This window comes from Cervus canadensis, chromosome 17 (assembly GCF_019320065.1).
Source record: "Cervus canadensis isolate Bull #8, Minnesota chromosome 17, ASM1932006v1, whole genome shotgun sequence".
Classification (NCBI taxonomy): Eukaryota; Metazoa; Chordata; class Mammalia; order Artiodactyla; family Cervidae; genus Cervus; species Cervus canadensis.
The window spans coordinates 60,807,900-60,830,615 of record NC_057402.1 but is presented as its reverse complement, the minus strand read 5'-3'; the positions used below and the strand labels follow the sequence as shown (position 1 = coordinate 60,830,615).

General features: G+C 40.9%; 1 protein-coding gene across 1 annotated transcript in view; it reads right to left on the bottom strand.

Moving 5' to 3' along the window:
- LOC122454822 (gamma-aminobutyric acid receptor subunit gamma-3) overlaps window positions 1–17,831 on the bottom strand; it is a 774,851-nt gene extending 757,020 nt beyond the window's left edge. Inside the window, exons 1-4 of the mRNA XM_043489452.1 lie at window positions 17,827–17,831; window positions 16,184–16,190; window positions 8,004–8,010; window positions 2,573–2,640 (exon numbers count right to left, since the gene is read on the bottom strand). Coding sequence (XP_043345387.1) covers window positions 2,573–2,575 — 3 coding nt within the window. The 5' untranslated portion in view covers window positions 2,576–2,640; window positions 8,004–8,010; window positions 16,184–16,190; window positions 17,827–17,831. The remainder of the gene's footprint in view (window positions 1–2,572; window positions 2,641–8,003; window positions 8,011–16,183; window positions 16,191–17,826) is intronic.
- Between the last annotated feature and the right edge of the window lie 4,885 nt (window positions 17,832–22,716).

Sequence of the window (22,716 nt, the reverse complement as noted above, 5' to 3'; positions counted from 1 at the left end):
TCCCCACATTTCCCCAGCCCACCCACCCCACGGCTTCAAACATCAAGTCAGCCGGTCCCCAGTCACGTCATGTTATCTGCTGTCCTGCTTTTTCCTGCCGACTTCCCACTTGCCCCACCTGGCCGAGCCCCGCCTATGAGTCTCATCTCAGGCTGAGAAGACCTCATCAGAGAAATCTATCCTAATTGCAGTGGGCCTTCCAAGGGGGTGCTGGCCATTAGCAGAGCCCTTATCACCCTGTGGGGACTGTCGCTTATTTTTAACCTCCTCTGCAGCCTATGATTTTCACACAGAAAAGTCTATCATTTCCAGCAGCAAAGACTGATTCTGGGCACAAATTAGATCTCAAGGTCACAGGAGTTCATGAAAATCCCTAGATATGCAAATTCAAGCAACTGTTCTTGAAACAATTTTATGACTATGTGTCTTTGGAGGCACTTCTGTTTTAGTGTTACACATAAAGCAGTGTCTGAATAAAGCATTATGGAACTAATACAAGTAAATAAAACTTCAGAATGGTAAATAAACTGAGAAACTGACTACTCAGTCAGGGAAAGGCAGAGTTGACAGTCACAGTTTACATTTCACAATCTGCAGCCAATAGGCTGTGTGGGGTGAACCCTCTTTTATTCATTTCCCCTCTGTCCTAGTGGACCATCTCCAGTGTGTGGATGACACAGGGGATTTTTTAAAAGTGAGTGACCCATAAATAGAATTTCAGCCCCACATGGAACCTTTATATCATCAGAGAAAAAATGAGCACTTTTAATATCGGGCAATGAAAAGAAACAATTTTACTATTAATTTTGGAAGGATTCCTTCCATCCACAGAACTCTGCAATGAAAGGAAGACTTCTTAAGCTGGCATTATGCAATCCCCATTCAGCCTCACGCATCCCCTGAATCCAGGAGCCACTGTGCAGCAGGAAGCATAAAGAAGAGCCCAGTGTTGGGTCACTGGCCCACAAAGCAAGTGCCTGCTCCAGACTCTCCACACTCTGGTTGGGGAGGCCCCCTCTGGCCTACAATGCCTGGAAGGGGACCCTGACACTAGTGGACTCCAACATTCCAGCACCTTCCTAAGAGCCAAGCACTCTGTACAAGAAAGGACTTCTACACTGGGAACAGTTACTTCTGGAGCTCTTTTTGCTTATAAGTATGTGAAAACATACTGAAAATTTTATTCAGGGAAATCACACACATACTTGACCCCATATTTTCTTTTTCCTGTTTAAAAAACAGGCAGTAGTATATTTACCCCCAGGAAGACAGAAGTATAAGCTGAGTACTCTCAGATTCTTTTCTGAGAAACACTGAAAGGCAGGTCTTTTGGACCTTGAAAAAATGAACTAAAATTAAAAAACTGTCATTTATATTCATCCCTAGTTTTAATGACGTGAGACATGGCCAATGACTGCACATAACATCACCTGGAAATCTACATACAGTACACAACATGTGAACAAGATGGGGATGGACAGCATTGTTCAAGCACAAAAACGGAAACACATATCAATGGAATAGGATAGAAAACCCTAAAATAACACCATGCACTAATGGTCAATTAACAAAGGAGGCAAGACTACACGATGGTGAAAACACAGTCTCTTCAACAAATGGTGCCAGGAATACTGGACAGCCACATGTAAAAAAATGAAAATAGATCATTCTTTAACTCCATACACAAAAATAAGCTCAAATGGATTAAAGACTTAAATGTGACACTGGACTCCATACAACTCCTAGAGAAGAACGTTGGCAGAACACTGTTACATAAATCACAGCAACATATTTTTTTGATCCATCTCCCAGAATAATGGAAATACAAACAAAAATTTAAAACGGGACCTACTTAAACACAGAAGATTTGCACAGCAAAGGAAACAATAAACAAAACCAAAAGACAACCCACAAATTGAGAGAAAATATTTGCAAATGATGTTACTAATAAGGGATCAGTCTCCAAAATTTACAAACAGCTCATGACACTTAACAGCATCAAAACAAACAACCCACTCAAAAAATGGGCAGAAGATCTAAATAGACATTTCTCCAAAGAAGGCATACAGATGGCCAACAGACACATGAAAAGACGTTCAACGTCACTAATTATTAGAGAAATGCACATCAAAACCACAGGTATGACCTCACACCAGCCAGAATGGCCATCATCAAAAAATCCACAAACAGTAAATGCTGGAGAGGGTGTGGCGAGAAGAGACTCCTCCTACATTGTTGATGGGAATGTAAGCTGGTACAGCCACTGTGGAGAACAGTATGGAGGTTCCTTAAAAGCTAAACACAGAGCTATCATAAGACACTGCAATTCCATTCCTGGGCATACAACCAGAGAAAAACATGGGATGAGATACTTTTTAATCACTACTGGTGTCGCAATCTCTACTCCTTGAGTTTTACCACTTCCAGTGTTTGAACTTCCAATAAGCGCTACATATTTAACAAGTCAATTGTGAGTTTAAACTTGCATGATAAATCTCGAACAGAAATCCACAATAAGAACGTAAGCAAGACCTGATACAAAGACCATCAGATCAGAAAAGAAGCTTCTTACCATGTTTATTGACGACACAGGACCAATGCTGTTAACGTAGATGTCAACATCAATGACAGTGGGTTTTACTGTGGAGAAAACACATGTATGTTAGTGAATACAATGTGCCAGAAAGCACGCCTCACCTTCCTCTGAGTCACACACTGACAGCTCAAGAGCGTACGGGAAAGTGGTGGATTTTTCTTTGGGACCGGCATGGTAGTTACAATTCTTAAGTGATGAAAGATTCTCACTCACAGTTAGTAAATTTAATTGTAAATAAACAGGGTATTTATACACTGCAAGTTGCCAGTGACAGATGACTATGATACTCTAAAAGTCTTTGTTTAGCTGATTATATGACAGAGAAAACATAAAAAGGTAAAATATATGACATCACATAAGAAATGTCAAAGTTATGCTATGAAATCAAACCTAAGTAATGAGTAATACTGGAGAAGGAAATGGCAACCAACTCCAGTGTTCTTGCCTGGAGAATTCCATGGACAGAGGAGCCTGGTGGGCTACAGTCCATGGGGTCACAAAGAGTCGTACATGGCTGAGCAACTCACACACTCCCACACAATGAGTAATATCAGGGACAATTCAAGCTATTCATCCATTACTTTGGTGCAACTCAAAGCAAAGATCTGGAAAACACATATACCAAAGGTGATTAAGAAATATTCACTATTATCATTATTATGTAAAGACATACACATATCACAGATTTCAAATTCTGCAACTCAGAAAAGAATAACACTTCAGTAAGTCAAGGAATTACCATTCCAACTATGAGGGAGTAAAATTCATATAACAAAAAACTGTAATATCTAACTGCATCATAGGTAAAATTAGCTCATTTAACCTTAAAGAAAGTCAGTTTCCCTCTCCTTGGCGGAAATGGAACTTGGAAGACCAGTAATAAGATTCCCAAAACAAACTCCAAGTCAGGGGTCTGTGCCACTGAAAAGGAGGTGCCTTCCTTTCCCCAGCACTCAGCAACTGATTGGTACAGGGGAGAAGAACACCAATTTCAGAGTATTTCTGCCCTAGAAGAAGATAAACAAGACTCCTGAACCTTTGCATATAAACAAGGCATTTCTATGGAAACAAGAGTGTTTGTATCAGCAATTATTCCAATGAGCTTCCTCCAGTTTCACTAAATAAGTAACCATTGATGAGTGGCACCTGTAAGCTCAAATCTGTTGTTCAATTACATACCCAGCAGTCTGCAACCTGAGCCATGTTGTACAGACCTTCATGAAAATAAAAATAATGAACTGGAGTCAACTACTCTATCTGTCAGCACAACCAAGCTGTTCAGAGCTGTTGGCATTTGGGAAAACACCCCAAAATGATTCTATGAACTATGTACATAGTGTTTAAATTTTATAAAAGGACTATTCTGCATTTTAAACTGAGCTTTGCTAACTACTTTGAACAGCAAGTAGCATCTTTCTTCAACTTAATTGGATTCAGCAAATATTCTGTCTCCAAATACTGCATAACCTTATTAATGTTATACAAAGGCTGTGTTAAGTCAGTCAGTTGAGGACCTACTTTTTGCAAGAGAATTTTTCTGGTTGTTTCATGGTATTTACCAGACTTAGGTGTCTAGAGCTTTTAATCCCATTAAATAAAAAGGACCTACAGATGTAAAGCCTTAACAACTTGAAGTGGGAGGTGTCAAATAAGTATTTAAGTGCAATAGTATAATAAAGGTTTTAAGAGAAGAGTTTGGAAAACACACACACACAAAACCTGGGAGAAAAGCTGTTTTAAGCAACTTCTCCTTTAAGCAGTGTCATGCTGAAGTAAAAGGTATCTTTAGGAAAGTAGCCCAGGTGGCATTCAGGAAACAGGGAGGCCACAGGAGGCTCAAGATTTACAACTCAAGGACTAGTGATTAAGCCATAACAAATGATCTTCAATAGGATGTCAAGGCCATTCAGTGGGGAAAAAAGTATTTACAACAAATGGTGTTATGTAAACTGGATACCCACAAGCAAAAAAAGGAAGTTGAACCCTTACACAATATAGAAAAATTAACTCAAAATGGATCAGAAACCTAAAGGACGGTTTGAAACTACGAAATTCTTCAAAGAAAACACAGGAGAAAAGCTTAATGACACTGGATTTGGTAATGATTTCTTATATATGACACCAAAAGCACAGGCAATAAAAGAAAAAAATAAACTGGACTACATCAAGATTAAAAAGTCCAGTTTATTTATTTATTTTTTTTACATCAAGGGACACAATAACACAGTGGATTGCTGCTGTTGTTATTTAGTTGCTAAATCATGTCTGACTCTTCTGTGACCCCATAGATTGTAGCCCGCCAAGCTCCCTGATTCATGAGATTTCCCAGGCAAGAATACTAGAGTGGTTTGCCATTTCCCTCTCCAGGAGATCTTCCCGATCCAGGGATCAAACCCGCATTTCCTGCATTGGCAGGCAGATTCTTTACCACTGAGCCACCTAGGAAGCCCAACACAATGGACAGGCAACCGGTATATGGGGGAAAACATCTACAAATCATGTATGTGGTATAAGTGGTTGATAGCCAAAAAATAAAAAGAACTCCCACAACTCAACAACAAATAAGGAAAAGAATCTGACTTAAAAATGGGTAAAGGACTTAAGGCACTTCTCAAAAGAGACATACAATGACCAATAAGCACATGAAAAGATACTTAACATTATTTGTCACCAGGGAAATGCAAATCAGATCAGCTTCATGTCAATTATGATGACTGCTATTTAAATAAAAAACAAAATGATTAACAAATGCTGGCAACAATGTGTAGAAAATGAAAACCTTGTGCACTGTTGGTGGGAATACAAAATGATGCAGGCACTGTGGAAAACGGTATGGTGGCTCCTCAGAAAAACTAAAAATACACTACCCTGGGACCCAGCAATTCCACTTCTGGTTACATACCCAAAGGAATTAAAATCAGAGACTCAAGCGTATCTGTACATCCATGTTCACAGCGGCATTATTCACAGCAGCCAAAAGGTGGGATCAAGTCATGTGTCCACGGAGGGATAAAAGGGTAAACCTAACACAGCATATGCACCTGGAATATCACCTAGCCTTTATGTGCTTGCTCACATGATGGTCAGTCAGGTGCAGCTCAGGACAGGCTCAGGGAAGCAAAGTTAATTCACTCTGGGGTCCTAGAGACAGGTGGTATGGCATGCTTTGCGGGCCTACATGGGAAAGACATAACAGTAGTCCAGAGGGAGAAGACAGCACAAAGGAGGGGATGCTCAGGCCATGATCTCAACAGAGGTCTCCGAGGAAAAAGGCCGGATAAACAACTCAGGTCGGCTAGTTTGGCTAGCTTGAATAACTCCTGTGGGCTTCCAGCTATACACGTGGTTTCCAGTGGCCTGGTACCAGGTCTTGGGATAATTACAACACCTGAGTATCGTCTCCTGGGGTGTAAGAGCCACCACGTAGATGAGATATGACTCTGGATTGGATAGACTGTATGCTCAAAGCCCTGCTCCAAGCTGGCCCCTTGCCATCACTAAGAACTGGCTAACTCTGGAAGGGGTAGGAGCTGCCCAAATCAGGAAGTATTTTTAAGATATCAAAACATCACAATACACAGAAAGATTTAAATGTAAATGTATGTATATGTATAGACAACAGACTGACACATGCTATAACCCGGATGAAGCTTGGGCACATCACACTGAGCGAAGTTAGCCAATTATAAGCAGACCCACTGTGCTTGCACTTATGTGAGGTGCCTAGGGTAGTCAATGCACAGAGACAGGAGGGAGGATGGTGGCTGCCAAGAGCTGGAAGGCAGAGACAATGCAAAGATGGTGCGTAAAGGACACAGCTTCAGCTACACAAAATGAAGACTGCTAGGGATGGATGGTGGTCACGGTTGCACAATAACCTGAATGTACGTAATACCCCTGAGATGCACACTTGACAGTGGTTAAAATAGCAATTTTTATGTTATGTGCATTTTACCAGAAATTTTTTAAAAAGATTAAGCCCTGGGTAGTTGGGAGAAGGATGAAGAGTTACACAGATGCACAAAAGTCAGGAATGAGGAGAGAAGGGATGGCAATTTTCTGAGTGAAAAGGAACGCATTCTATTGAAGAAGAGCATAAAATAGGATTGATGGAATTGAATCCTCTGCATTTAGTTCAAAAATGAATTCACTTTCAAGTTTTCATTTGATTTCTATCTTGGCAATCTATTTGGAAATTCTATCATGGAATTCTATTTGAAAATCACTACTTCCTAAAAATTCAGAATTTGTATATTTAAGAAGAATCATACTCATAAACTGTGCAATATAAATGAACACTGCAAAGCTGCCTAGGGTGAGTTTTGCTAACAGTCAACCACATTTGTTCCCTCAAAAGACTGAAGACACCCAAAGAGGAATTATATGGGCTATACTTTCTACTTGCCTCTGCTACAGATTTTTGTTTGGTTGTTTTTCTTTGCCCCATCCTGAACCTTCTCATCCTAGAATTATCAATCATGAGCTGAGAAAATGACCCAGAGACCAAGACAGGAAATGGCCTCTGTCACAGTGCCCTTCTCACAGTGGCAGGACTGTCTGCTGACAGGTCCAGAGACACAAGGCTGACCTCTGTTCTCCAGATTGCCACTTAGAGCCTGGAGGAGAATAGACTCTTTGTCTTACTTATTGCAGACACAGAAACACACACACACACACACACACACACACACACACAAACTCATCATGGTAAAAAGTAAATAAATTATATTTTAATGAAAAACATTCTTGACATTATATTTTAGTGAAAAAAAATTCTTGATGTCAATCTCTTTGGGGCTAGACAGTCAAAACCACATATAACATAGTGTTGTTCAAGTGCTAAGTTGTTTCTGATACCACAGACTAAAGCATGCCAGGCTCCCCAGTCCTTGCATCTCTTCTGGAGTTTTCTCAAATTCATGTCCGTTGAGTTGGTGATAATATCTAATCATCTCATCCTCTGCCACTCCCTTCTCCTTTTGCCTTCAATCTTTCCCAGCATCAGGTTCTTGTCATTGAATCAGCTCTTTGCATCAGCTGGCCAAAGTACTGGAGCTTCAACTTCAGCATCAGTCTTTCCAGTAAATATTCAGGGTTGATATCTTTAGGATTGACTGGTTGGATCTCCTTGCTGTCCAAGGGACTCTCAAGAGTCTTCTCCAGCACCACATTCAAAAGCATCAGTTCTTCAGTGCTCAGCCTTCATCATGGTCCAACTCTCACATCAGTACATGACTAAAAGAAAAACAATAGCTAAGAGAAAAAGAACTTTTGTCTGCAAAGTGATGCCTCTGCTGTCTAGGTTTGTTATAGCTTTCCTTCCAAGGAGCAAGTGTCTTTTAATTTCATGACTGCAATCACCACCTGCAGTGACTTTGGAGCCCAAGAAAACAAAATCTGTCGCTACTTCCAATTTTTCCATTTCTATTTGCCATGAAGCAATGAGACCAGATGCTATGATATTTGTTTATTGAATGTTGAGTTTTAAGCCACCTTTTTCACTCTCCTCTTTCACCTTCATCAAGAGGCTCTTTGGTTCTTTTTCACTTTCTGCCATTAGAGTGATATCATCTGCATATCTGAGGTTACTGATATTTCTCCCGGGAATCTTGATTCCAGCTTGTGCTTCATCCAACCCAGCATTTCACATGATGTACTTTGAATATAAGTTAAATAAACAGGTTGACAATATACAGGCTTGAGGTACTCCTTTCCCAATTTGGAACCAGTCTCAAAAACAACAGAATGATCTGTTTGTTTTCAAGGCAAACCATTCAACATCACAGTAATCCAAGTGTATTCCCAAAGCACTGATGCCAAAAAAGATGAGGTTGAATGGTTCTATGAAAACTTTTTAGACTAACACTAAAAAAGATGTCCTTTTCATCACAGGGGACTGGAATGCAAAAGTAGGAAGTCAGGAGATACCTGGAGTAACAGGCAAATTTGGCCTCAGAGTACAAAATGAAACAGGGCAAAGGCTAACAGAATTTTTCCAAGAAAATGTACTGGTCATAGCAAAGACCCTCCTCCAGCAACATAAGAGACAACTTTACACATGGACATTAACAGATGATCAATATAAAAATCAGACTGAGTATACCCTTCACAGGCAAAGATGGAAAAGCTCTACCCGGTCAGCAAAAAACAACACTGGAGCTGACTGTGGCTCAGATCATCATACTAAATCTTCTATCCCAAGATAATGAAATATCTTTCCACTTCCTTGACTCGTCTTAGATTTCTTTTATTAATGTTCTATAGCTCACCAACCCCTTCATCGATCGCAGCCTCATCATGGAAAAGGAGCTTGCATAACTCAGTGAAGCTATGAGCCATATCATCCACAGCCATCTAAGATGAATGGGTCATAGTGGAGATTTCTGACAAAACATGGTCCACAGGAGGGAGAATGGCAAACCACCCGAATATGCATGTGATGTGAAACTGGGTTTAGAAAGGCAGAGGAGCCAGAGATCAAATTGTCAACATTTGTTGGATCACAGAGAAAGAAAGAAAATTCCAGAAAAACATCTACCTCTGCTTCACTGACTACACTAAAGCCTTTGACTGTGTTCAGTTCAGTTTCAGTTTCGATGCTGTCATGTCCGACTCTTTTCAACCCTGTGGACTACAGCACACCAGGCTTCCCTGTCCATCACCAACTCCTAGAGCTTACTCAAACTCAAGTTCATCGAGACAGTGATGTCATCCAGCCATCTTATCCTCTGTCATCCCCTTCTCCTTCTGCCAATCTTTCCAACATTAGGGTCTTTTCCAGTGAGTCAGCTCTTTGCCTGAGGTGGCCAAAGTACTGGAGTTTCAGCTTCAGCATCAGTCCTTCCAATGAACACTCAGGACTGATCTCCTTTAGGATGGACTGGTTGGATCTCCTTGCAGTCCAAGGGACTCTCAAGAGTCTTCTCCAACACCACAGTTCAGAAGCATCAATTCTTCAGCACTCAGCTTTTTTTATACCCCAAATCTCACATCCATACATGACTACTGGAAAAACCACACCTTTCACTAGATGGACCTTTGTCAGTAAGGTAATGCCTCTGCTTTTTAATACGCTGTCTAGGTTGGTCATAATTTTCTTCCAAGGGGCAAGTGTCTTTTAATTTCATGGCTGCAGCCACCATCTGCAGTGATTTTAAAATTCAGGAAAATAAAGTCTCTCACTGTTTCCACTGTTTCCCCATCTATTTGCCATGGAGTGATGGGACCAGATGCTATGATATTAGATTTTTGAAAGTTGAGTTTTAAGCAAGATTTTTCACACTCCTTTTTCACTTTTATCAAGAGGCTCTTCAGTTCCTCTTCACTTTTTGCCATAAGGGTGGTGTCATCTGCATATCTGAGGTTATTGATATTTCTCCCAGCAATCATGATTCCAGCTTGTGCTCCATTCAGCCCGGCATTCCCCATGATGTACACTGCATATACTTTAAATAAGCAGGGTGGTAATATACAGCCTTGATGTACTCTTTCCCAATCTGGAAAAAGTCTACTGTTCCATGTCCAGTTTTAATTGTTGCTTCCTGACCTGAATACAGATTTCTCAGGACGCAGGTAAGGTGGTCTGGTATTCCCATGTCTTTAAAATTTTTCAGCAGTTCGCTGTGATCCACACAGTCAAAGGCTTTGGCGTAGTCAATAAAGCAGAAGTAGATGTCTTTCTGGAACTCTCTTGCTTTTTCGATGATTCAATGGAAGTTGGCAACTTGATCTCTGGTTCCTCTGCCTTTTCTAAATCCAACTTGAACACCTGGAAGTTCATGGTTTACATACTGTTGAAGACTGGCTTGGAGGATTTTGAGCATTACTTTGCTAGCATGTGAGATGAATGCAATTGTGTGGTAGTTTGAACATTCTTTGGCATTACCTTTGGGGTTGGAATGAAAACTGACCTTTTCCAGTCCTGTGGCCACTGCTGAGTTTTCCAAATTCACTGGCATATTGAGTGCAGCACTTTCACATTATCATTTTTAGGATTTGATATAGCTCAACTGGAATTCCATCACATCCACTAGCTTTGTTCGTAGTGATGCCTCCTAAGGCCCACTTGACTTCACATTCCAGGATGTCTGGCTCTAGATGAATGATCACACCATCATGGTTATCTGGGTCATGAAGATCTTTTTTGTATAGTTCTTTGTGTATTCTTACCACCTCTTCTTTATATCTTCTTATTCTGTTAGGTCCATTCCATTTCTGTCCTTTATTGAGCTCATCTTTGCATGAAATGTTCCCTTGGCATCTCTAATTTTCTTGAAGAGATCTCTAGTCTTTCCCATTCTACTGTTTTCCTCAATTTCTTTGATCACTGAGGAAGGCTTTCTTATCTCTCCATGCTATTCTTTGGAACTCTGCATTCAGATGGGTATATCTTTTCTTTTCTCCCTTGTCTTTAGCTTCTCTTCTTTTCTCAGCTATTTGTAAGGCCTCCTCAGGCAACCATTTTGCCTTTTTGTATTTCTTCTTCTTGAAGACAGTCTTGATCACTGCCCTCTGCACAATGTCATAAACCTCCGTCCATGGTTCTTCAGGCACTCTGTCTATCAGATCTAATCCCTTGAATCTATTTGTCATATCCACTGTATAATTGTAAAGGATTTGATTCAGGTCATACCTGAATAGTCTAGTGGTTTTCCCTACTTTCTTCGATTTAAGTCTGAATTTGGCAATAAGAAGTTCATGATCTGAGCCACAGACAGCTGCTGGTCTTGTTTTTGCTGACTGTATAGAGCTTCTCCATCTTTGGCTGCAAAAATATAATCAATCTGATTTCAGTATTTGACTGTGTGGATCATAAAAAACTGTGGAAAATTCTTAAAGAGATGGGAATACCAGATCATCTACCTGTCTCCTGAGAAACCTGTATGCAGGTCAAGAAGTTCCTATATGGAACAACTCACAGGATCAGGATTGAGAAAGGAATACAACAAGGCTGTTTATTGTCACCCTGTTTATTTAACTGAGTACATCATGAGAAATGCCAGGCTGGATGAGTTACAAGCTGGAATCTAGATTGGTGGGAGAAACATCAACAACCTCAGATATGTGGATGATTCTGCCGTTCTAATGGCAGAAAGCAAAGAGGAAATAAAGAGCCTCTTGATGAGAGTGACGGAGGAGAGTGAAAAGGCCAGCTTAAAACTAAATATTTAAAAAACTAAGATGATGGCATCCAGCCCCATCACTTCATCACAAGTAGAAGGGGAAAAGGTGGAAGCAGTGACAGTTTTCCTCTCCTCTTCTCAAGTTATAAAATCACGTTGATGTTGACTGCAGGCATGAAATCAGAAGGCAATTGCTTCTTGGCAGAAAAGCTATGACAAACCCAGACAGTGTATTAAAAATCAAAGACATCACTTTGTGGACAAAGGTCCATATAGTCAAGGCAATGGTCTTTCCAGTGGTCACATGGGGTTGTGAGAGCTGGACCGTAAAGAAGGCAGACAGCCAAAGAATCAAAGCCTTCAAACTGTGGTGCTAGAGAAGACTCTTGAGAGTCTCTTGGACAGTAAAGAGATCAAAGCAGTCAATCTTAGAGGAAATCAACCCTGAATACTCATTGGAATGACTTATGCTGAAGCTGAAGCTCCAATGTTCACCTGACGAACCTGAAGAACCAACTCATTGGAAAAGACCCTGATGCAGGGAAAGACTGAGGGCAGAAGGAGAAGATGGCATCAGAGGATGAGATGGCTCGATGGTATCATCGATGCAATGGACATGAACTTGGGCAAATGCCAGGAAATGGTGAGGGACAGGGAGGCCTGGCATGCTGCAGTCCATGGGGTCGACTGGGCGACTGAACAACAATAATTCACCATATAAGTCTTTCATCTCCTTGGTTAGGTTTATACATAGGTATTTTATCTTTTTTGATGTCATTTTATTTTTTATTTTCAATTGGAGGATAATTGCTTTACAGTATTGTGATAGTTTCTGCTGTACGTCAACATGAATCAATCATGGGTACACACATGTCCCCTCCCTCCCAGCTCCCACCCCATCCCATTCCTCTAGGTCCTCAGAGGTACCAGGTTTGAGCCCCCTGTATCATGCAGCAAGTTCCCACTGGCTGTCTGTTTTACATCCAGTAATACACATCTTTCAGTGTTACTCTTTCAATTCGTCCTTCCCTTTCCTTCCACCATTGGGTCCACAAGTCTGTTCTCTGTGTCTGCATCTCCAATGCTACCCTGCAAATACATTCATCAGTATCATCTTTCTAGATTTCCATGCACATGTTAATATACGATATTTGTTTTTCCATTCTGACTTATTTCACACTGTATGACAGGCTCTAGGTTCATCCACCTCACTAGAACAGATTCAAATGCAATCCTTTTTATGGCTGAGTAATATTCTATTGTACATATGTAACATAATTTCTTTACCCATTCATCTGTTGATGGACATCTAAGTTGCTTCTGTGTCCTAGCTACTGTCAGTCACGCTGCAATGAACACAGCGGTACATGTGTCTCTTTCAAGATGTCATCTATCCTGGAGAATGTTTCATATGCACTTGAGAAAAAAAGTCAAACCTACTATTTTTGGATGAAATATTCTGTGGATATAAATTAGGTCCAATTGGTCCAACATATCATTTAAAGCTTGTAGTTCCTTATTAATTTTCTGTTTGGATGATCTGTCTGTTGTTTTGAGTGGAGAGTTAAAGTCTCCCACTAACACTGTGTTACTGTCAATTTCCCCTTCGATATTTGTATTTGCCTTATGTATTGAGATGTTCCTATGTTGGGTGCATTATATTTATAACTCTTCCATCTTCTTCTTGGATTGATCTCTTGATCATTATGTAGTGTCTTTCCTTGTCTACTGTAATTGTCTTTCTTTTAAAGTCTATTTTATCTGATGTGAGAACAGTTACTCCTGCTTTCTCTTGACTTCAGCTTGCATAGAATATCTTTTTCCAGCCTCTCATTTTCAGTCTGTATGTGTCCCTAGGTCTGAGGTGGGTCTCATGTAGACAGCATATATAGGGAGTACATCAGCCAACATGTGTCTTTTGCTGGAACATTTAGCCCATTTACACTTAAGGTAACTAGTGATATGTATGACCCTATTACCATTTACTTTACTGTTTTGGATTTGTTTTCGTAGACCTTTTCCTTCTCTTTTGTTTCCAGTCTAGAGAAGTTCCTTTAGCATTTGTTCACTCATTATTAGAGAAATGCAAATCAAAACCACAATGAGGTACCATTACACGCCAGTCAGGATGGCTGCTATCCAAAAGTCTACAAGCAATAAATGCTGGAGAGGGTGTGGAGAAAAGGGAACCCTCTTACACTGTTGGTGGGAATGCAAACTAGTACAGCCACTATGGAGAACAGGGTGGAGATTTCTTAAAAAACTGGAAATAGAACTGCCATATGACCCAGCAATACCACTTCTGGGCATACACACTGAGGAAACTAGATCTGAAAGAGACACGTGCACCCCAATGTTCATCGCAGCACTGTTTATAATAGCCAGGACATGGAAGCAACCTAGATGCCCATCAGCAGATGAATGGATAAGGAAGCTGTGGTACATATACACCATGGAATATTACTCAGCCATTAAAAAGAATTCATTTGAATCAGTTCTAATGAGATGGATGAAACTGGAGCCCATTATACAGAGTGAAGTAAGCCAGAAAGATAAAGAACATTACAGCATACTAACACATATATATGGAATTTAGAAAGATGGTAACGATAACCCTATATGCAAAACAGAAAAAGAGACACAGAAATACAGAACAGACTTTTGAACTCTGTGGGAGAAGGTGAGGGTGGGATGTGTCGAAAGAACAGCATGTATATTATCTACGGTGAAACAGATCACCAGCCCAGGTGGGATGCATGAGACAAGTGCTCGGGCCTGGTGCACTGGGAAGACCCAGAGGAATCGGGTGGAGAGGGAGGTGGGAGAGGGGATCGGGATGGGGAATACGTGTAAATCTATGGCTGATTCATATCAATGTATGACAAAACCCACTGGAAAAAATAAAATAAAAAAATAAAGCTGGTTTGGTGGTACCGAATTCTCTTAAATTCTGCTTGTCAGTAAAGCTTTTGATTTCTCCTCTGAATCTGAATGAGATCCTTTCTGGATAGAATAATCTTGGTTGTAGGATTTTGTTTTTGTTTGTTTTTTTTTTTTCCTTTCATAACTCTAGGTATATCCTGCCACTCCCTTCTGGCTTGCAGAATTTCTGTTGAATGATCAGCTGTTAGACTTATGAGATCCCCTTGTATGAAACTTGCTGCTTTTCCCTTTCTCCCTTTCTGCTTTTAACATTTGTTCTTTGTATTTAGTTGCTGTTAGTTTGATTAATATGTGTCTTGGCATGTTTCTCCTTAGGTTTATCCTATATGAGACTCTTTTGGCTTTCTGGAATTGGGTGGCCAATTCCTTTCCCATTTTAGGGAAGTTTTTGACTATAATTTCTTCAAATATCTTCTCATACCCTTTGCTTTTGTCTTCTCCTGGGACCCATATGATTCAAATTCTGTGTTTAATGTTGTCCCAGAGGTCTCTGAGACTGTTCTCATTTCTTTTCATTCTTTTTTTCTGCTCTGCTTCATTTATTTCCACCATTCTATCTTCCAGCTCACTTGTCTGTTCTTCTGCCTCAGTTATTCTGCTGGTGGTTCCCACTAGTGTATTTTTAATCTCAATTATTGTGTTGTTCATTGCTGATTGACTATTCTTTAGCTCTTCTAGGTCCTTGTTAAAGATTTCTTTTATACCTCAATCCATGACTCCAGTCTATCTGTGCCTCGGTTTTATTTTCAAGATTTTGGATCATCTTTACTATCATTACTCTGAACCATTTTTCAGGTAGACTGCCTACTTCCTCTTCATTTGTTTAATCTTGTGGGTTTTTAACAAGTTCCTTCATCTGCTGCATATTTCCCTGTCTTTTCATTTGTTTAATTTACTGTGTTTGGAGTCTCCTTTCTGCAGGCTGGAGGGTGGTAGTTCCTCTTAATTGTGGGGTCTGCCCGCCATGGGAGGGCTGGACCGGTGCCTTGTGAGGGTTTCCTGGTTGGGGGGACTTGTGCCTGTGTTCCGGTGGATGGAACTGGATTTTGTGTCTCTGAGGGGCAGTGGTGTATCCTTAGTGTGTCTGGGGGTGTCTATGGGTTTGGCATGGCTTTAGGCAGCCAGTCTTCTAATGTGCAGAGTTGTGCTCCTGTTTTGCTGAAAGACTGGTGTGTGGAACCCATCACTGGATCTTGCTGGCCTTTCAGTGGGGTTTGGTCTTAGTGTTGAGATGGAGGCCTTTGGGAGAGCTCCTATCAACTAATGATCCATGGGGCTGGGATTTCTCCGGTGGTTCAATGTCCTGGATCAGGTTTCCCACCTCATGGGTTCAGGCCTGATCCCTTACTGCAGCACCAAACTTCACAGGTCACACAGCACAGAAGACAAAATCCTAAGACGATCGGTGAAAACAATGCTCAACATCCCAGAACACTCAGAGAAACTTACACCAAAGTCCTCCAACATTTCTGGAAATTTCTCTGAGCCTGTTGTGGGCAGTGTGGGGTCAGCTCGATCTCAGATCTGGCCTTACTACATCCAGTACTTGGAGCATTAGGTACACTTCCAAAGTCCACAGCTGTCCCCAAAGTCTACAGTCTCAGGCTAACTGTGGGGGTTCAATCTGCGGCACCTGCAGCTTCAGGAGCTAACTCTCCTTCTCTCCTTCAGTCACACAGCTCCTTTGGTTTAGGGCCTGCCTCTTCTCGTAGGCCACCGTTGGGTTTCTGTTACCTTCCCAGACATGAGGGGCGAACACCAAGGCTTGTTAGAGCTCATGTGCTCACTCGGGCGAGGGAGACAGAGGGGAATGGCATCCACAGGTGAGGTGTACCAGGGTGTGCTTGTAGCAGTATAGGCTTCGCAGATGTTGTTACAGACTGAGGCAGGTCGTGCGCTCTTCCAGGGGAAACGGCCCCAGGTCGTGTGTCTCTAGGAAGACCAAGCTGACTAGGCTTCCATCAAGGCATGGGCGGTAACCTGTACCTGTTCACAGCCTGGTGGCAGCTGCCACCTCTGGGGTCAGGACCACAGTGGTGGCATTTCGTCTGCTACCTCAGGCGCCCTCCTCGGCTTTGGCACTGGCTAGTGGCTTATGTTTCCCCCTCTGGGATAGTAAACTACAGTCAAGTCTAATGCCATTGCTGGTGCTCCTAATGGTTTTGCAGGCTTTGGCAGTCTCTGGGGCACACAGCCACTGTCTGTGAGTGCAGGGAGTTAGCGTCCTGTTGACAACGTTATCTTGTCTGACTGGGATGCCCAGTCTTCTCTCTGGACTCCCTCAGCTGTGTCATACTAGCCCCGTCAAAGGATCCTCAAAGCAACCAATACCGGTCCTCTCCCTGGGGTCCAACACCCAAGCGTGAGCCTTGGCACCCTGCCCCAACTTCTGCCATGGGTGCAAGCATCTGAGCTTCTTCTCAGCTAGGAAATGCTGTTCAGCAATGAGGTCTGTGATGATCTCTCTCCATTTTGCCTTCCAGACAACCACTGTTGTGCTCCCCTCTGAGGTTCCAAAGCTCCCTCCTGTCCTCACCTGTGAGGGGGTTTCCCAGTGTATGGAAACTTTTCCTCCTTCACTACTCCCTCCCCAGGGCACAGGTTCTCGTCCTAAAAGCCTTTGTCTCTTTTTTCCCCCTCTTTTTCCCTTTTTTAGAAAAATGTATTTTTTTTATTTGAAGGATAACTGCTTTAAAATATTGTGTTGGTTTCTGCCATATATCATGAATCAATCATAGGTATACATGTGCTCCCTCCCTCCTGAACCTCCCTCCCACCTTCCACCCCATCCCACATCTCTAGGCTGTTACAGAGCCCCAGTTTGAGTTACTTGAGGCATACAGCAAGTTCCCACTGGCTATCCATTTACATATGGTAGTGTATATGTTTCCATGCCACTCTCCCCATTAGTCCTGTCCTCTCCTTCCTCCCCCCGCCTTGTGTCCATAAGTCTGTTCTCTATCTCTGTATCTTCACTGCTGCGCTGCTAATAGGTTCATCAGTATCATCTTTCTAGACTCCATGTATATGCATTAATATACAATATTTGTCTTTCTCTTTCTGACTTCACTCTGTATAATTGCTTCTAGGTTCATCCACCTCGTTAGAACTGACTCAAATGTGTTCCTTTTTATGGCTGAGTAATATTCTATTATATATATGTACCACAGCTTCTTTATCCATTCATCTGTCAATGGACATCTAGGTTGCTTCCATGTCCTAGGTATTGTAAATAGTGCTGCAATGAACATTGGGATACGTGTGTCTTTTTCAACTTTGGCTTCCTCAAGGTATATGCCTAGTAGTGGCATTGCTGGGTAATGTGGTAACTTTGTTCCTAGCTTTTTTAAGGACTCTCCATTAACACACCACTTACACCAATGGACAGATCATCAAAATTGAAAATTAATACGGAAAATTAATAAGGAAACACAAGCCTTAAGTGACTTGATGGACCTAATAGAACATTCCATTCAAATGCAGAAGAATACACTTTCTTCTCAAGTGCACATGGAAGATTCTCCAGGATAGATCACATCTTGTGCCACAAATCAAACCTCAGGAAATTTAAGAAAATTGAAATCATAAAAAGCATCTTTTCTGACCACATTAGAAATGAGACTAGATTTCAATAACAGGAAAACAAGCTGTAAAAACACAAACACATGGAGATTAAAAAATACTTTTCTAGATAACAAACAGGTTACTGAAAAAATAGAAAGGGAAATGTAAAAATTCCTCGAAACAAATAACAATGAATACATGACAACCCATAACCTATGGGATGCAGCAAAAGCATTTCTAAGAGGGAAGTTTATAACAATATAATTCTACCTCAAAAAAACAAGAAAAATGGTGAACAGACAACCTAACTTTACATATAAAACAATTGGAAAAAGAAGAACAAAAAACTCCAAAGTTAGTAGAAGCAAAGAAACCATAAAGATCAAAGCAGAGATAAATGAAGGAAACAGTAGTAAAGATGAATAAAACTAAAGGTTGGTTCACTGAGATGATAAGCAAAATTGACAACCAACCAGTCTCATCAAGAAAAAAAGGGAGAAGAATCAAATCAACAAAATTAGAAATGCAAAAAAGAGAGGAACAGACAATGCAGATATACAAAGGATCACAAGAGACTATCACAAGCAATGATATGTCAATAAAATGGACAACTTGGAAGAAATGGATAGATTCTTGGAAAAATTAGAACTTCCAAAACTGAACCAGGAAGAAATGGAAATTACAAACAAGCCAATTATAAGCACTGAAATTGAAACTGTGATTAAAAAAGAAAAAAATCCCCGAAAACAAATGCCCAAGGCCAGGTGGCTTCACAGGTGTAATCTGTCAAATATTTAGAGAAGAGCTAATGCCTATTCTTCTGAAACTCTTTCAGAATACTGTTTCTTTTTTATCTTTATCTTTTGCTCTACCTCGTTCTAAGGAGATTGGCTTGCCTTTTTGGAACACTGGGGTTTTCAGTGTTCTGAACGTGTCCTGCAGGAGTTGCTCCACATGCAGATGAATTTTTGATGTATCTGTGGGGAGGAGGGTGATCTCCCTGTCTTATTCCTCCACAGTCTTGGAAGTTCTTTCATTGGTGCAATTTTAAACAGAATTGTTTTTTAATTTCTCTTTCTATGTTTCATTGTTAGTATAAAGAAATGCAACAGATTTCTGTATATTACTCTTATATCCTGCTACCTAGCTGAATTCATTTATTAGTTTAATAGTTTTTATGCAGACCTTAATGTTTTCTATACCTAGAATCATGTACTCTATATATAGAAAATCATGATTTTAACTTATCATATTTACTTGGAATTTACATGTTAAATGTTCACATGAAATTAAATATCACAACAGGAAGATGATTCTTTAAGGTCTCTTGGAAACTGACAGTGATTACTGGCTGACTCAAGTGGTCAGATGGGCAAAAGGCTAAAAAGAGACCATCTAAGACAAGGACATTCCTGAAAATAGGCATCTGTTATAACAGAATTTACATTAGCTCTCTGAAAGTGGAAAAGCTGAAAGTGACATTGGGAGAACACACCATTTATATTCACTTAGAAATAAGCAAGAAATAGACAGTGACAGATACAATTTAGGTAGACTATAGAGCTGGTCAGTGTTGACAGGGACAGAACTGTGCGTGCAGTGACTGTAGCTGTCCACAGAAGGCAATTCTAATGAGCTACTCCAGGCTGGCAACAGTAGGGGTGAGGGATGGAGACCCCACAGAATGCTGAGCAGTTGTGCTACGTGGGTAACAGGCAGGGGAGAACACTGCCTGGCCATCAGCCTGAAAAGAGAGGCTCTGTTCTAACCAGTTCCATAATCCTGAAAAGCTTCCTAAGATCTCTGTGCCTTAGTCTCCGTGTATCAAAGATGAGCCAATGATAGAATCCAATTTATGAAGGGGGCTCAGAGTGAGTGGTTGGACTATTGTGAAGTAAATAGTAGTTACTCAGTTAATTTTTTGCTATGGCTTCTGGGGGTCTCTAAAATTAAGACACAAAAGAATGCCAAAATCTTGCATTTGTCATTCTCTCAAATAATATTTATGTCTAAATGTCACCCTGGTCTCTTAAAGTTTTACTTTTCATAAGTTTATATATACTGATAGAAAAAATTACATAGCAACAAATGAATAGAAAAAAAATATATAAATAATACCAACTCACATGCCCATGAAGGTTAAATAGAAGTGCTGTTCAAATACTGGGACTCTCCCTTCCAATCTTCCTCTGCTTTTGAAGAAAGGGAGTGGGGCTCGTCTGCTGTTGGTCCCTCCACCTTATTGCCCACTTCCTTTACTTGAACTGAGAGTCCCCCAGGGCAAGGTGATGCATGAGGCAGATTGACTCCCCCACCCGCCATCACCAGCTTCCCTTCCTCCCATCCTTCTGCTGACACCCACAGACAAAAGTTTGTTAATATATATTAAATGGCACCATAGTAAGAATTTCTCATTTAATTACTATATAATACTATTTTTACTTCCATTTAAGGACGGGAAGCTAAAAAATGATTGAGGAGGTGACTTACCAAGGATTCTGCAGCCTCACAGACACAAACTCCCAGAGTTTCACTCTCAACCTTCCAGAGACTTAACTTTGGTAATGAAGCTTAAAGGGATTCTGGGGAACAACGACTCCAGTGAGAGCTTACCACCACCACCACTACTATCACAAATAATCTTTTCAGGCTCTTTGTAAACTCCAAATACTCTGTCTCTGAGGCTTATATTAATTTCATCTATATAATCTCAATGGAGATGTGTTTTCAAATGCTCTTCTCCAGCTTGGAGAATACTAGATTATGAGGATGGGTGGATGAAAGGATTTGGGTAACAGGTTCATAGAATGTACAAACTTGTTAATATTATATTTTTGCCAAGACCCTAGGTCCATGCAAAAGTGTCTGACATAGCTTAGTGCAAGAGAATTTAGATGATGAGTCAATGTTTTGGGTCCCATTTCAGAGTACATCATGAGAAACACTGAGCTGGAGGAAGCACAAGCTGGAATCAAGACTGCCAACAGAAATATCAATAACCTCAGATATGCAGATGACACCACCCTTATGTCAGAAAGCAAAGAAGAACTAAAGAGCCTCTTGATGAAAGTGAAAGAGAGTGAAAAAGTTGGCTTAAAGCTCAACATTCAGAAACCTAAGATCATGGCATCTGGTCCCATCACTTCCTGGCAAATACATGGGGAAACAGTGGAAACAGTGGCTGACTTTATTTTTCTGGGCTCCAAAATCACTGCGGGTGGTGACTGCAGCCATGAATCAAAAGACACTTACTCCTTGGAAGGAAAGTTATGCCCAACCTAGACAGCATATTAAAAAGCAGAGACATTATTTTGCCAACAAAGGTCCATCTAGTCAAGGCTATGGTTTTTCTAGTGGTCATGTATGGATGTGAGAGTTGGACTATAAAGAAAGCTGAGCACCAAAGAATTGATGCTTTTGAACTGTGGTGTTGGAGAAGACTTTTGAAAGTCCCTTGGACTGCAAGGAGATCCAACCAGTCCATCCTGAAGGAGATCAGTCCTGGGTGTTCATTGGAGGGACTGATATTGAAGCTGAAAGTCCAATACTTTGGCCACCTGATGCGAAGAGTTGACTCATTGGAAAAGACTCTGATGCTGGTAAAGATTGAGGGCAGGAGGAGAAGGGGATGACAGAGGATGAGATGGTTGGATGGCATCACCAACTCGAGGACATGGGTTTGGGTGGACTTCAGGAGTTGGTGATGGACAGGGAGGCCTGGCTTGCTACAGTTCATTGGGGGCTTGCTACGGTTCATTGGGTCACAAAGAGTTGGACACAACTGAGTGACTGAACTGAACTGAACACTGCCAAAGCCAGAAGGCATACTGAACCCACAGACGCCTCACTACTGGACACCGCACTGATCTTCAGAGAGACAAGATCCAGCTCCATCATCCAGAACCCAGGCACGAGCTCCCCCAACCACGAAAACATCACAAGACACTAACACAAACCTGTCCATGGGGGCAGATTCTACAACCAAGAAGAACTATGATCTTGAGAACCCTTTCTTTTTATCTTTTAAATCACACTGCTTATGCCCCCTACATATTTCCACCTTCACATTAGCCTTTTGTAGTGCAGTGGAGTTTTCCAACATGTGTTTCTTGTAAAAAAAAAAAAAATTCATGTTAAGATTTTTTTTCACCCTTTTTTAATGAGTTTTCTTTATTTTGTTTTTGATATATTCAACTGCTTTCCTATAGTTCTTTACCAGCTGTAGCTATTCCTGAATATATGTAAATCTTTTCCACATATATCTATTCCTCTTTGCTTTTCTAGTTTTTCTGTCCTCTCTTTCTCTAACCCTCTTTTCCACCCCCTCCTTTTCTCTTTTCCCTCCTTCTCCTATTTTTTTCTATCTCTTTTTTCTTCTCCCTTGTTCCCCTCACTCTTTCAGTTTTCCCCAAGAAAGTTGAACTACTGAGCTCTCTTTGCTCTGTTCCCCAGTTGGCCCTCTGCTCAGGCTCAATTTTACAGAGTGAGCAT